The sequence below is a fragment of the Primulina huaijiensis genome, chromosome 11 (assembly GCF_012295235.1).
Source record: "Primulina huaijiensis isolate GDHJ02 chromosome 11, ASM1229523v2, whole genome shotgun sequence".
Lineage (NCBI taxonomy): Eukaryota > Viridiplantae > Streptophyta > Magnoliopsida > Lamiales > Gesneriaceae > Primulina > Primulina huaijiensis.
Window position 1 is genome coordinate 2,224,352 of NC_133316.1, and position 11,724 is coordinate 2,236,075.

The 11,724-nt window shown below is 34.2% G+C and overlaps 2 protein-coding genes across 3 annotated transcripts; both read left to right on the forward strand.

Annotated features, from left to right (window-relative positions):
• The first annotated feature begins 234 nt into the window (after positions 1-234).
• On the forward strand, positions 235-4,531 carry LOC140988981 (polyadenylate-binding protein RBP47-like). 2 transcript variants are annotated; one of them, XM_073458110.1, is made up of 6 exons: positions 235-681; positions 1,596-2,073; positions 2,492-2,571; positions 2,650-2,780; positions 3,573-3,669; positions 4,220-4,531. In XM_073458110.1, the coding sequence occupies exons 1-6, from the start codon at positions 325-327 to the stop codon at positions 4,361-4,363; spliced, it is 1,287 nt and encodes a 428-aa protein (XP_073314211.1). In that variant the 5' UTR covers positions 235-324; the 3' UTR covers positions 4,364-4,531. The 2 variants fall into 2 exon arrangements, with proteins under 2 accessions (XP_073314211.1, XP_073314212.1); XM_073458111.1 differs by having other exon boundaries at positions 4,223-4,531.
• A 2,244-nt stretch (positions 4,532-6,775) lies between these two features.
• On the forward strand, positions 6,776-9,229 carry LOC140988980 (serine carboxypeptidase 1-like). The gene is made up of 8 exons (XM_073458109.1): positions 6,776-7,289; positions 7,372-7,479; positions 7,571-7,842; positions 7,922-8,167; positions 8,240-8,352; positions 8,430-8,525; positions 8,641-8,746; positions 8,837-9,229. Exons 1-8 carry the CDS (start codon positions 6,929-6,931, stop codon positions 8,981-8,983), a joined length of 1,449 nt encoding a protein of 482 aa, XP_073314210.1. The 5' UTR covers positions 6,776-6,928; the 3' UTR covers positions 8,984-9,229.
• The last annotated feature ends 2,495 nt before the right edge of the window (positions 9,230-11,724 follow it).

The following is an 11,724-nucleotide window of genomic DNA, read 5'->3' on the forward strand; positions in this document are numbered from 1 at the left end:
AAACATTATATCAAAAAATACCTCTATACGCGATAACGAATCCCAGCCGTCAATCTCAATCAAGAGCATCTAAAGCAACGGACAGGATCTGAAACCAAAAATGGGTGCAACAAAATGCCGCGTATCCTTCTCTCGATCCACGGCTGTAGCTCAATCCATCGTCATCTACGGTCCTAATTCAATGCCGTCAAATTCAACGCCACACGTTGAATCCGCCCTAGATGCTTGATACAATCATCCCCAAACAGCCTGCTTAGCTAAATCCCTGCTCTCGCGAAGATTCAAAACGATATTCGAGAGTAAGGTAATTTCGAGAGAGCAGAGATGAACGGCGGAGATTTGAATCAACAGCAGCAGATGCAGCATCAACAACAACAACAACAACAACAACAACAACAGCAGCAGCAGTGGGCGGCGATGCAGCAGTACCAGCAGCAGCAATGGATGGCGATGCATTACCCGGCGATGGCGATGCAGCAGCAGATGATGTATCAACAGCATTACTTACCGTACTACCAGCAGCAGCAGCAGCAACAACAACAACAGTATCAGCAGCAGCAGCCGAAGCAGAATCACCAGATTCAGAGTGCGGGAGAAGATAACAGGACGATCTGGATTGGGGATCTTCAGCAGTGGATGGATGACGGTTATCTTCAATCTTGCTTTTCCCAAACCGGAGAGGTAGACGAGTTTGCTTATCTATTGACTTCTTGTTCCGTCTTCGGTAATTTGACTCATTTTAGTAATGCGTGTTTCTTAATTATTAATTTTTTTTCCGATTTCTAGCATGTTTTAGCCTTAGAATTTCGAATTCAATTTTGTTGAAGTAAATATTTGATTTTTTGAGCAACTGTAGTGATCCGTCCAATTTTTTCCTTCCTGTGAAAGCTTTGTTTCTGTTTCCGAGTAAAAGTGATTTAGGAGAATGTGATCTTATGCAAAGTTGGATACACGTGGAAAAAAATTAGTTATAAATTCAGAACAGAATTAATTGAAATAACTCAAGTATGGGTTAATATTCAGGCATCATTATTCTTTCGAACGAACAAGATGTGCCATTATCAACATTATTCAAAAAGAAAAAGGGAACCTAAAATTGAAAGCAGTAATAAATATGACTTTTGAGTCCTACTTGATAACTGTTTGGAGCGAAAAGAGTTTTGCTTGAGACTAGTTTCTATTACCAGTAATAATTTTCGTTTGAAAGTAATAAATGTTTATTTTGTTAAATATCCCATTTGCGTTGATATCGGGTAATCCAGAGTGGTGAATGATGGTCTGTATACAGCATACCGATGCTAACTTCTAGTGGGCACCTTTCCGTTAGTTCACCTTGTAATAATTTTTGTTAAAGATTATGCACAAGTAATGTTGTTGATAGTCTCACTTTTATTTATGATCTCAGCGTCCATACTGCAATCTTATTATAACTCTATCGACTTTTTAAGAGGGCAATTTTTATTTATTGCCCAAAGGTCTGGTAAATTTGCAATTTTATTAGTGATATTTCTTTAATGCGTTAAGGACTTTTGTGCTCTGCAACTGTTGTTTTCTCTCCATCAGTTGTGGATATCATCTGCATATAACATATGCAGGTTGCTTCTGTTAAGATTATCCGCAATAAGCAGACTGGTCAATCGGAGAGATATGGATTTGTTGAGTTCAATTCTCACGCATCAGCGGAGAAAGTTCTGCAGAACTACAATGGAACCACGATGCCAAATACGGAGCAACCCTTCCGCTTGAACTGGGCAGGATTCAGCACTGGTGATAGACGCCCGGATTCTGGTTCTGATTTGTCAATTTTTGTTGGTGATTTGTCTGCTGATGTTAGTGATGCTATGTTGCATGATGCCTTTGCCACTAGATATTCATCTGTCAGAGGTGCTAAAGTTGTAGTTGATCCAAATACTGGCCGTTCAAAAGGTTACGGCTTTGTCAGATTTGGTGATGAAAATGAGAGGTCTCAAGCCATGACTGAAATGAATGGCGTGTATTGTTCTAGTAGACCTATGCGAGTTGGTGTTGCAACTCCTAAGAAACCTTCTCTACAGCAACAATTTTCTTCACAAGGTGAGTGAAAATAATTCCTACCATTCTGCCATGGGTAAAAATGCTATGGTCTATCAGGTGAGTGGATATAATTCCTACCATAATGCACATACTAATATATAAGTATATCAATTATCTGTATGCTACATGATCAATCCTAGTTTCCATTTTTCCTGATGTTTTTTAGACTTTAAACTTTATGCAAAAGGTAATGGGAGCATCCATTTTATCTGAAGCCCATGTCTTTGGTCCTCGTCTTGTAATTCCTATTATCTGTGAAGAAAATGCCTACAGATACAGAATCAAAGTTTTCCTGATTTAGCCTTCCTCTTTGCATCCTTCCTTCACAGTTCTTTTGGTTTTCTGTGCTGGAAACTACGGTGTGATACTATCCAATTTATCATTTATTAACTATTCTTACTTATTTTCTCTGGTTTAGCCGTGGTATTGGCTGGTGGATTTGCACCAAATGGTGCTGTACCCCAAGTTCAGTCAGATAGTGATTCATCTAACACTACAGTGAGCTCTGTTCCTCTACAAAGTTCATTATTAGAAATTTTTATATGCAGAATTCCATGTCAACCTTTTTTGTTATAGATATTTGTGGGAGGGCTTGATTCTGATGTCACCGATGAAGAGCTCAGACAGCATTTCGCTCCATTTGGTGACGTTCTCTCTGTTAAAATTCCAGCGGGAAAGGGATGCGGTTTCGTCCAGTTTGCAAACAGGTAATTCTGAATGTAGTAGTGCAGACATAGATATCCAGAATCTCTCCATGGAAAGAAATAAGAAACCTAAGGCCTTGTTCATTTTTTTTATTGTTGAGAATAATTTTGCATCTCTGAAACTAAAACAAACATGGGAAGTTTTTGGTTTTGTTTTTTATGTATTGGAGAACATTTTTGAGAAAGGATTTTGGGGAGATGGAAAGGTGGTGTTTTTATTTTGGAGATGTTTTTGCTGTTCATGTCAAATATTTTAAGATTTTGTTTGATAAATATCATTGATTGATGATAGAGTTGTTTTTTTTTAAAAAAATTTTAAAATATAATATATTGGGTTAAAATATTATGAACTAGTAAATTGTTTCGGGAAGTGATTAAAAATTGAATTAAATATAATGATTGTGTTTGGAGGTGCTAAAATTAATAGTTCAGATTTTGGAAAATAAACAAGAATAATACGATGGTAGTTGATGTATTATATAAGTATATTATATTTTTATCTCCTTCAATTCTTATCCAAGTTCAATTTCAAACTTTTTTTATTTTTACTTATTAGGTGGAATTTTTTATCTTGATTTTCCTAGATGGGTCAACCACATAATCTCACCATGCATACACACTATATTTTTAATGTATGAGAATTTACTTTAATTTTCTTTGCACAACGCCTTATGTCATCCAGTTAGGGAGGAGTAGTATTTAACAAGAATATCGTGGGTGCATGTTAAAAAAAAACTGCTTGTTTTAGGATTTGGTCACATCATGTATGATTTTTTGAAATTTCCATTTTAACAGAAGCAATGCAGAGGATGCAATTCAGAGATTAAGTGGCACTGTTATTGGAAAGCAGACAGTTCGTCTTTCTTGGGGTCGAAATCTGGGAAACAAGCAGGTAAATCCTCAATTTTTATGCGGTTCTGTGCAATTTGATTATATCCACCTTTTAGTAAATTCATAGTCGTTTTTAAGGGGAAGCAGCAATTTTTTACCCTATCATCTGAACTGTGAAATTGTTCGCATCTGTTCTGGCCCTTTATGTTGCTGAACTTACTTTCATCAATTTATCTTGCGGTTCACAGCCATTTTAGGCAAATGCAAGACAATAGAGTTCAGACTTCAGTACACTTCTGCTACAAAAGATGCAACTTTGTGAATTTTACATCGAAAAATCTCCATATGTTCGAGAAATTAAAAGATTTTTTGTTTAAAGGTTGACAACCATCGTGCTCACCTTGGTTCACCTGTGCATTCAGAGATGAATCTTGAATTATTGTATTGAAAATAATGAATAATTGACACAATATTATGTCAGGACTAAGATGAAGAGTTCAACACCTCAAAACCATAGAAACAATTCGCTGCTAGATGGATGCTGCTATCCTTTTTCTCTAGAAACAGTATCATCCTTATAATAAATATTTTCGTACATCCTTTTTGTTTAGCAGATGAGATCCGACTATAACAACCAGTGGAATAACGGATCTTACTATGGAAAACAAGGCTACAACGGATATGGATACTCAGCAAATTCAGGGTACGGGGCATCTTCCAACGGTCATGTGAACCACCAGCAGCCAGTAAGTTAATACCCCGCCTGGGGTGTGTTTGTGCTCTGAGATTAGTGGAGGTATTGTATGAACATGAGACGAGCTCGATTGAGTATTACGAAAGACCTTAAATTTTTTTTTTTCCATGGGAACTTGTGTTCGAAATTTTGACGATGAAGTTAATTTATTTTTTTACTCTTCTCATTATGTTTCTGTTCTTATACTTGTCATTTAATTAATTCTTTTGTGATTTCTGTCCCTTTCTATCTATCAGGGGTTTGAAAAATTATTTTGGTATATTTTGAATGAGAATAGTTGCAGTTTTGGTACTGTAGTTAGACTTGGAGGAGTGTGGTTTTGATGTTGTAACCTTTTCAAGTTTCAAATTCGCTCTTATGTTAATATTTTGATTAGTAAATTTGGTCCTATATCCATTAGCCTTTGAATTATGTCCTATATCTACATTTGAATAAACATCGCTCCTATGTATACAAAAATTATTAGTAATGAACCTTTAAAATTTCCCTAAGTTAATATATCAAAGTAACTTTAGTTTGTCTTTGTTGTTGTTAGTATTATTTAAATCCATACGTGAGCCCTTCCCGTTATTTTCAATGGGATATTAATACACGTTTCAATCAAATTTTTCGTAATTTATCATATTATTATTTATATTAACCCATAATATAATTATAATATTTTACTATTAAAATGTTGTTTTAGTTTGATAAATTGTTGTCGTTATCATTAACATTAATATTGTTTTAAGTTTTACTTTTCAACGGCCTAAAATAATATTATGATGAAAAATATTAAAGTTTATTAAAAGTGATTCAACATGAAAACCTAAAAACCATGAAAATTAAGATGAATAATATAAGAAATAGCACCCTAAAACATACAATAACTAAATAATTTGATTTCACATGGATGATATATGCAATTTCCCGATGAATCAATTACTATGATTTTGGAAAGGAAAACTCAGTCACAAATTAGAGACCGAATTTAAACAATCAGCCGCAAAAATATATGACAAAAAAGTTGTGTGAGACGGTCTCACGGGTCGTACTTTGTGAGACAGATATCTTATTTGGGTCATACATGAAAAAGTATTACTTTTTATGCTAAGAATATTACTTTTATTGTGAATATGGGTAGAATTGACCCGTCTCACAGATACAGATTCGTGAGACTGTCTCACAAGAGACCTACTCAAAATATATTATTTTATTTTAAGAAAAGAGGAAATGTTTAAAGACAGAATTTAATACATCGGTAGTAAATTAGCGACCGATTTTTATTGCCGTTGCTGGCTCCATAATCCCGAATCAAAAAAAATTTCATGAGAACTTTCTATACTTAAGGATACATGGAACATGAAATTGTTTAGGTAGAGACAATCTGCTTGATCCAAAGAAATTAATGTTGTCTCTGTAAAAACAAAACTCGATTGATGAATCGATGGATTGAATCGATTCCCACAAAACAAGCACAATAAAATAAATCAATCATTTCATTAAGTTATCTATATCTAATGTTCCACTGATATTGGAACTAAGACATAAGTTGGCTAGTGTCACTTCAAGAATGAATCGTGCACTCTTTTTCTTCCTTTCACTTTCATCTCTTTTGGCCACGGCTCAATCGATCCCATTGAGAAAATTATCAAGTCATGCCGTTTAAGATCATGGGTTAATTCTTTATCTATTGTGGATGATATCTCGAGTAAATATTCATCAGTCTACATGTCACCTCAAGCCGGGTTGGTGAAAGAAGCCGACAAGATTTTAAGGTTGCCGAGTTTGAATATTTGATCATTATTCAGGTTGACAGATAATATCTTGCTGGTAGAATTCAGATATTTTGTAACTTGACTTCTTGCCAAAGGATCTTGAGTTTCTAATGCACATGTCTGAACGACTTGAACTGATCCAACGGTCCGAAACCATGAAAATACAGTTCAGGAATGATTGGACTTGAAACAACTTGATGATGTTATGATGTAATCTAGATTTAATATATGATCAAACTAATGAGCATAATTTGTTTTTTAGAAATATTGATTGGGGTAACTCAAAATTTTCTAAATCAGTTTATAAGCTTTTAAAAAACTAATTTTGATGGTTAAAAAAACTCAATAAACCAATTTCGAAAGTTGAACATCTTACTTACGAGTTAAACCAAACAACATCTTCTTACAAGAATGACAGCTATCGAAAGTTATAGTGATTGAAAATATTAAATAAGTTAATAATGGAATAAAGAAAGGCAAGCCAGCTAATATGCTTAATTAACCCAAGCAAATATGTTTAAGTGTTAACCCATCCTTGTACAAATGGAACATTTTTGCTTGACTTCAGCAACTTGACAACAATAAAGAGCTAATTAAGTCATTCTACAAATTACATATATGTCATGACAATTTCATTCCCAAGATTTCTATGGATTCTAACTGAATAAGACACATCTCACAATAGTTTAAATAGAATCATAGTGATCATCAACTAGGCGTAAAAATCAAACAAGAACGAGCATATCACAATATTCTCAAATAGCAAGAATTCATGAAATAACAAGTAAATCATTCTGTTCATTGAAAATATGAAAGGTGGTTTCATTTTGTTCTTGTTTGTTTTCTGCTACGTTGATTCTGTTAAGTGTTACGGTGGAAGGGGGTATGATCCTCTTGGAAAGTTTCTGAAGGCTCAAAGATTAAAAAAATCGCGCAATCATGTTACTAAATACTCCTCCTCAACCGTGTATTCGCCTGTTTGTATTGGATCTCAGGAGGGACTGAAAGAAGCTGATGAAATATCACTTTTGCCCGGTCAGCCAAAAGTTAATTTTTCTCAGTACTCGGGATATGTCACGGTCGATCCTACAGCGGGTCGAGCACTTTTTTATTATTTTGCTGAATCTGAGGAGCCTTCCAGCAAGCCTCTTGTGTTGTGGCTAAATGGAGGTAAATGCATACATGTAAAATTTCAATATTCGATTTCACATTTTTTCAAGAAACTCAAGTGTAAAAATCTTGAAAATTCCAGGGCCGGGTTGTTCTTCAATAGGGTCTGGTGCAATGACCGAAAATGGGCCGTTTCGAGTGAACCCTGATGGGAAAACATTATGGTACAACAAGTATGCTTGGAACAATGGTGAGGAGCACTTGTTTAATTTCTTGAAACAAAATATTACTTCAGACAACAGACGGTAATTTAACACAGTGATTTTTGAAATTTTATGAAGTGGCAAATGTGTTGTACTTGGAATCCCCGGCTGGTGTTGGATTTTCTTACTCGAATACAACCTCAGACTATGTTACAGGAGACAAAAGAACCGCAGCAGATTCTTACACCTTTCTGGTTAACTGGTTGGATCGATTTCCAGAGTATAAAACCAGAGATTTCTTCATAACCGGAGAGAGTTATGCTGGTCACTACGTGCCTCAGCTTGCGGATTTGATCCTCGAAAACAACAAAATCACAAATCAGACAGTCATTAACTTAAAGGGAATAGCAGTAAGTATATATAGTTATATACATAATATCCATTTACAGAAACAAGAGTTGTAACATGAATCTGAACATGAGTTTTCAGATTGGAAATGCCTACATAGACTATACGGATAGGTGGACGGGCACATACGATCACTACTGGACCAGTGCCCTCATATCGGATGAAACCCACCATGGAATCGTCTCGAATTGCAACTTCTCTTCTTCAGACTCTCCGGTATCAGATTCCTGTTCGTTGTATGAAAATCAAGCTGATACAGAGATTGGAAACGTCTACGTTTACGATGTGTATGCACCATTATGCGGTTCCCATTCAACAGCTCCCTCGGTATAATTCTCACTTTTATACACGTCATTTAAATGTCAATAAGATCAAATAACTTTACACGTATCCTTGCAGATATCTAATTTTGATCCATGCTCCGACGATTATGTAAACACTTATTTGAACACAAAGGAGATTCAGGCGGCTCTCCATGTTACTGGAATTCCTGTATCATGGGCAGATTGCAAGTACTAAAATATGCCAATTTCTATCTTTTTATTGCCTTTTTATTCTTTTAAACTAAAAATAGTTCATTGCTGTGTAGCTATGCCATGAATGGCGAGTGGCAGGACGAGCCGGATACCGTGTTACCGGTGATCAAGAAATTGATGGCGAGTGGTATTACTGTTTGGATTTACAGGTACATGATAATCATTTTTATTAACAACCGGTGAAGGGGCAAAACGGAAACCAATTTAGCTAAAATTATGTAAAAGGGATTATTTTATTAACCATATACTGAATTTCGAGTGCAGTGGAGATACAGACAATATAATTCCAGTGACAACAACAAGGTACTCATTTCCTAAACTTGGTGCACCGGTGAAAAAGCCATGGTACCCTTGGTACTATCAAGGCGAGGTGAGGGGAAACTACTCTTATTCGTCTCTCGAATTCATGTTCACTACAAATTTTTTATGTTCTTGACGATTTTGTCATTATTTTCGAAAGGTTGGAGGGTATGTGGTCGGTTATCAGAATGTGACATTCGTGACCATAAGAGGAGCTGGACATTTTGTTCCGAGCTACCAGCCTGGACGAGCACTTGCCTTTTTCACATCCTTTTTAAAAGGAAATCTGCCTCCCGGTCAGAATTAATCACGAGGCCGAGTATCGTATGTTAACGTGCTTGTCTTAGGTTCCAACTGCTTTTATTTGGACAATAAGATGCAAGCACCAAGAATCTTGTGCTTTTTTTTCTTCTTTTCGTTTCTATGCCAAAGAAAGCTTAAAAACCACTCTCAGGCAAGCAGCAACTATCTTCATATGTAATCGAAAAAACTCTATGTTTCTGATTCGAAGTGTATTGCCACAACTTTCATAATCAACAAATATGTCTTTCTATGGTGTGCCTCTTTGAATTTCAAGAACATACAAGTCTATTGATCAATTATGATTTCAAACTTGTTTCCTCACATCACAAATGTCCCCTTGTATGGACAGCAGATAACCGAGTTAATCGTATAAGACGGCGATGAAAGGTTAAGTAAGAAGTTAGTTTCCCAGGGGCACCATATATGATCAGTGCCTCAATGAACAGGATGCACATCAAGGGAATAGAAAAGGAAAAATTTTACCCTGAAATTTAAATAACTTAACTATTGCATAAAAATTTTCCTGTCAAAAACTCTTAACAGTGTCATGGAACAAAGGCATAATAATCACCACTATTTCAGAAGCAGGATCCTCGTCGCCGTGTGACTCGTTGACTCACCAGACGGTAATCTAGCTAGCAATTTGTCCTCCATATCACTTATCTCCTTGTGTTTCGAAATATGATCATCTCTGATACCATTCTATCATGATACATGCCTCTAGCTCAAGCTCGAGCCTGATTGCACGATGGACTAATGTAACAACTACTTCATATTCATTTTTGCTCTACAAAAATAGTTAACTCAAGCACAACCAAAGTGGGAACATTATAATTTGATTTGTTGGTAGGTTGATCTTGATACTGAATGGAGACAGAGCAAGAATTATTTTAAAACTATCGAATAACAACTAGTAAATTGGCTGTGGTGTGGGGGAAAACTAAAAAACTCACGGTTCATGAACGCAGTTTTATCTAATTAAATTCTTGTAGAAATACTGTGCAATAATAGATTTATTAGTTCCTCGTACGTATGGGTATCCTAATAACTAAATACAGGAATTTTCATCATAAATTTTAGCTCTTTTGGTTCGATTATTTCGTTTAGTTGGAAGCATGACAAAATAAGATACCGATGCGTACTTTCAAAGCAATCTAAATTTGAATTCAAAGAACATTATTTTTTAATTATAAACATATGTGTTCATTAGTAAAAAAATTATTAGGTTTGATTATGTATGCAATGATGTATAATTTTTTTGTTTTCTTCATTAAACTTCACCTATAAATACACATCCATTATTCATTTCAAAATCATACTAAAACACAAAATCCTCTCATCTATAATAATAAGTGTAGAAGTGAGATAAATGATTTAGTGTGAGATTTCTTAAGGAGTGTTCATCCTTGGAAGGAATAAGATTAGTAGAGAGAAAATGAGTATTAAAATCAGAGTGTTCTGTGTGAAATACTTTATATTCTCAATTCTCTTGTCTTATTTATTATTACTAAAGAAGTGATCTTCTTGATAGGTTTAGAGTGGACGTAGCCCAATCTTGGGGTGAACCACTGTAAATATTGGTGTCCATCTTATTCATTGTTGATATTCTTTATAATGTCCCTCTGCGATATTACCTAGTTTATTTTTCTGATATTCCAACAAAAAATTGGATAAATGATAATTAGAATTAAATGAAAATTTGAAAGATTAATTGTTTTTTATTGTTTGATTATATTTTATAATTATAGAAACTAAGGTTGCCGCCACGCCACAAAATTTGAACCTTAATAATATTAATCTAAAAAAATACTTACTTTATTATTTACTATTATTAAAATATATATACCAGCCAATGAGAAATTTATGGCCAGTGGAATTAGAGTTTGGATCTATAGATACGAAATTGACACAATTTCTTGCATGTGTAAATGTCATCTTTCTTAAAATAACTAAGTTATATTCAAAGTACACAAATTAAAGTAACATGATTTGAATTCGTCTCACTGGAGATACAGACCGTGCGATACCACGGGAAAAATTGAAATTTTGATTCTGTATATTTATAATTTTGATTCTCTATGGGTCATTAGTCAAGACTCCTATATTGGTATAACCAATTTAGGAAGGAAAATTGAAATTTTGATTCTGTATATTTATAATTTTGGTCATCCATATTGTAAAATTCAAGTCTTAATATTTTTTTTGATTTTTTTTTTTCAATTCATTTCTTGACGCAGAGTTGAGGTGTCACTGATATAACTTAGATATATGATGTCATGTGCAGTGTCACATCAACACTCCTATATTTTTTAAAAAAACTAAAATTGCTTGAAATTAAAAGATAAATGACTTATAAATTGAAATTTGATGGCACAAAAAAAAAATACAAACGAATATACCCACGAACATTTCAATTTTCCCAATTTGAGATGAATAAATTTTCAAGTTCTAAAATATATAAAATTTTAAATTTAAATAAATAGTTTTTTTTACAAATATACAAAATTCTACTGTGATAAAAATGAATTTATTATCAATTAGCATGTCATATTTTTAATACAAAAACATTTTTATTCATGAATATAAACGAAACCTTGTGAATTAATGTTGAAATTAATTGAGATTAAACGTATGTAACTTAAAGGAGATTAGAACATTGGTTTTAATGTTGAAACAAAAATCCAAGTTACTAAGGGGGTGTATTCAATCTAAACTTTTAATAACTTTTTTTAAAAGGTGGACTTT

Bases quoted from the DNA above. Each gene is read 5' to 3' on its own strand.
- LOC140988981 (XM_073458110.1), top strand. From the start codon at position 325: ATGAACGGCGGAGATTTGAATCAACAGCAGCAGATGCAGCATCAACAA. The intron at 2,781-3,572 runs GTAATTCTGAAT...CCATTTTAACAG, and splicing joins TTCGTCCAGTTTGCAAACAG to AAGCAATGCAGAGGATGCAA. The intron at 3,670-4,219 runs GTAAATCCTCAA...CTTTTTGTTTAG, and splicing joins GAAATCTGGGAAACAAGCAG to CAGATGAGATCCGACTATAA.
- LOC140988980 (XM_073458109.1), top strand. From the start codon at position 6,929: ATGAAAGGTGGTTTCATTTTGTTCTTGTTTGTTTTCTGCTACGTTGAT. The intron at 7,843-7,921 runs GTAAGTATATAT...ATGAGTTTTCAG, and splicing joins TTAACTTAAAGGGAATAGCA to ATTGGAAATGCCTACATAGA. The intron at 8,747-8,836 runs GTGAGGGGAAAC...TATTTTCGAAAG, and splicing joins CTTGGTACTATCAAGGCGAG to GTTGGAGGGTATGTGGTCGG.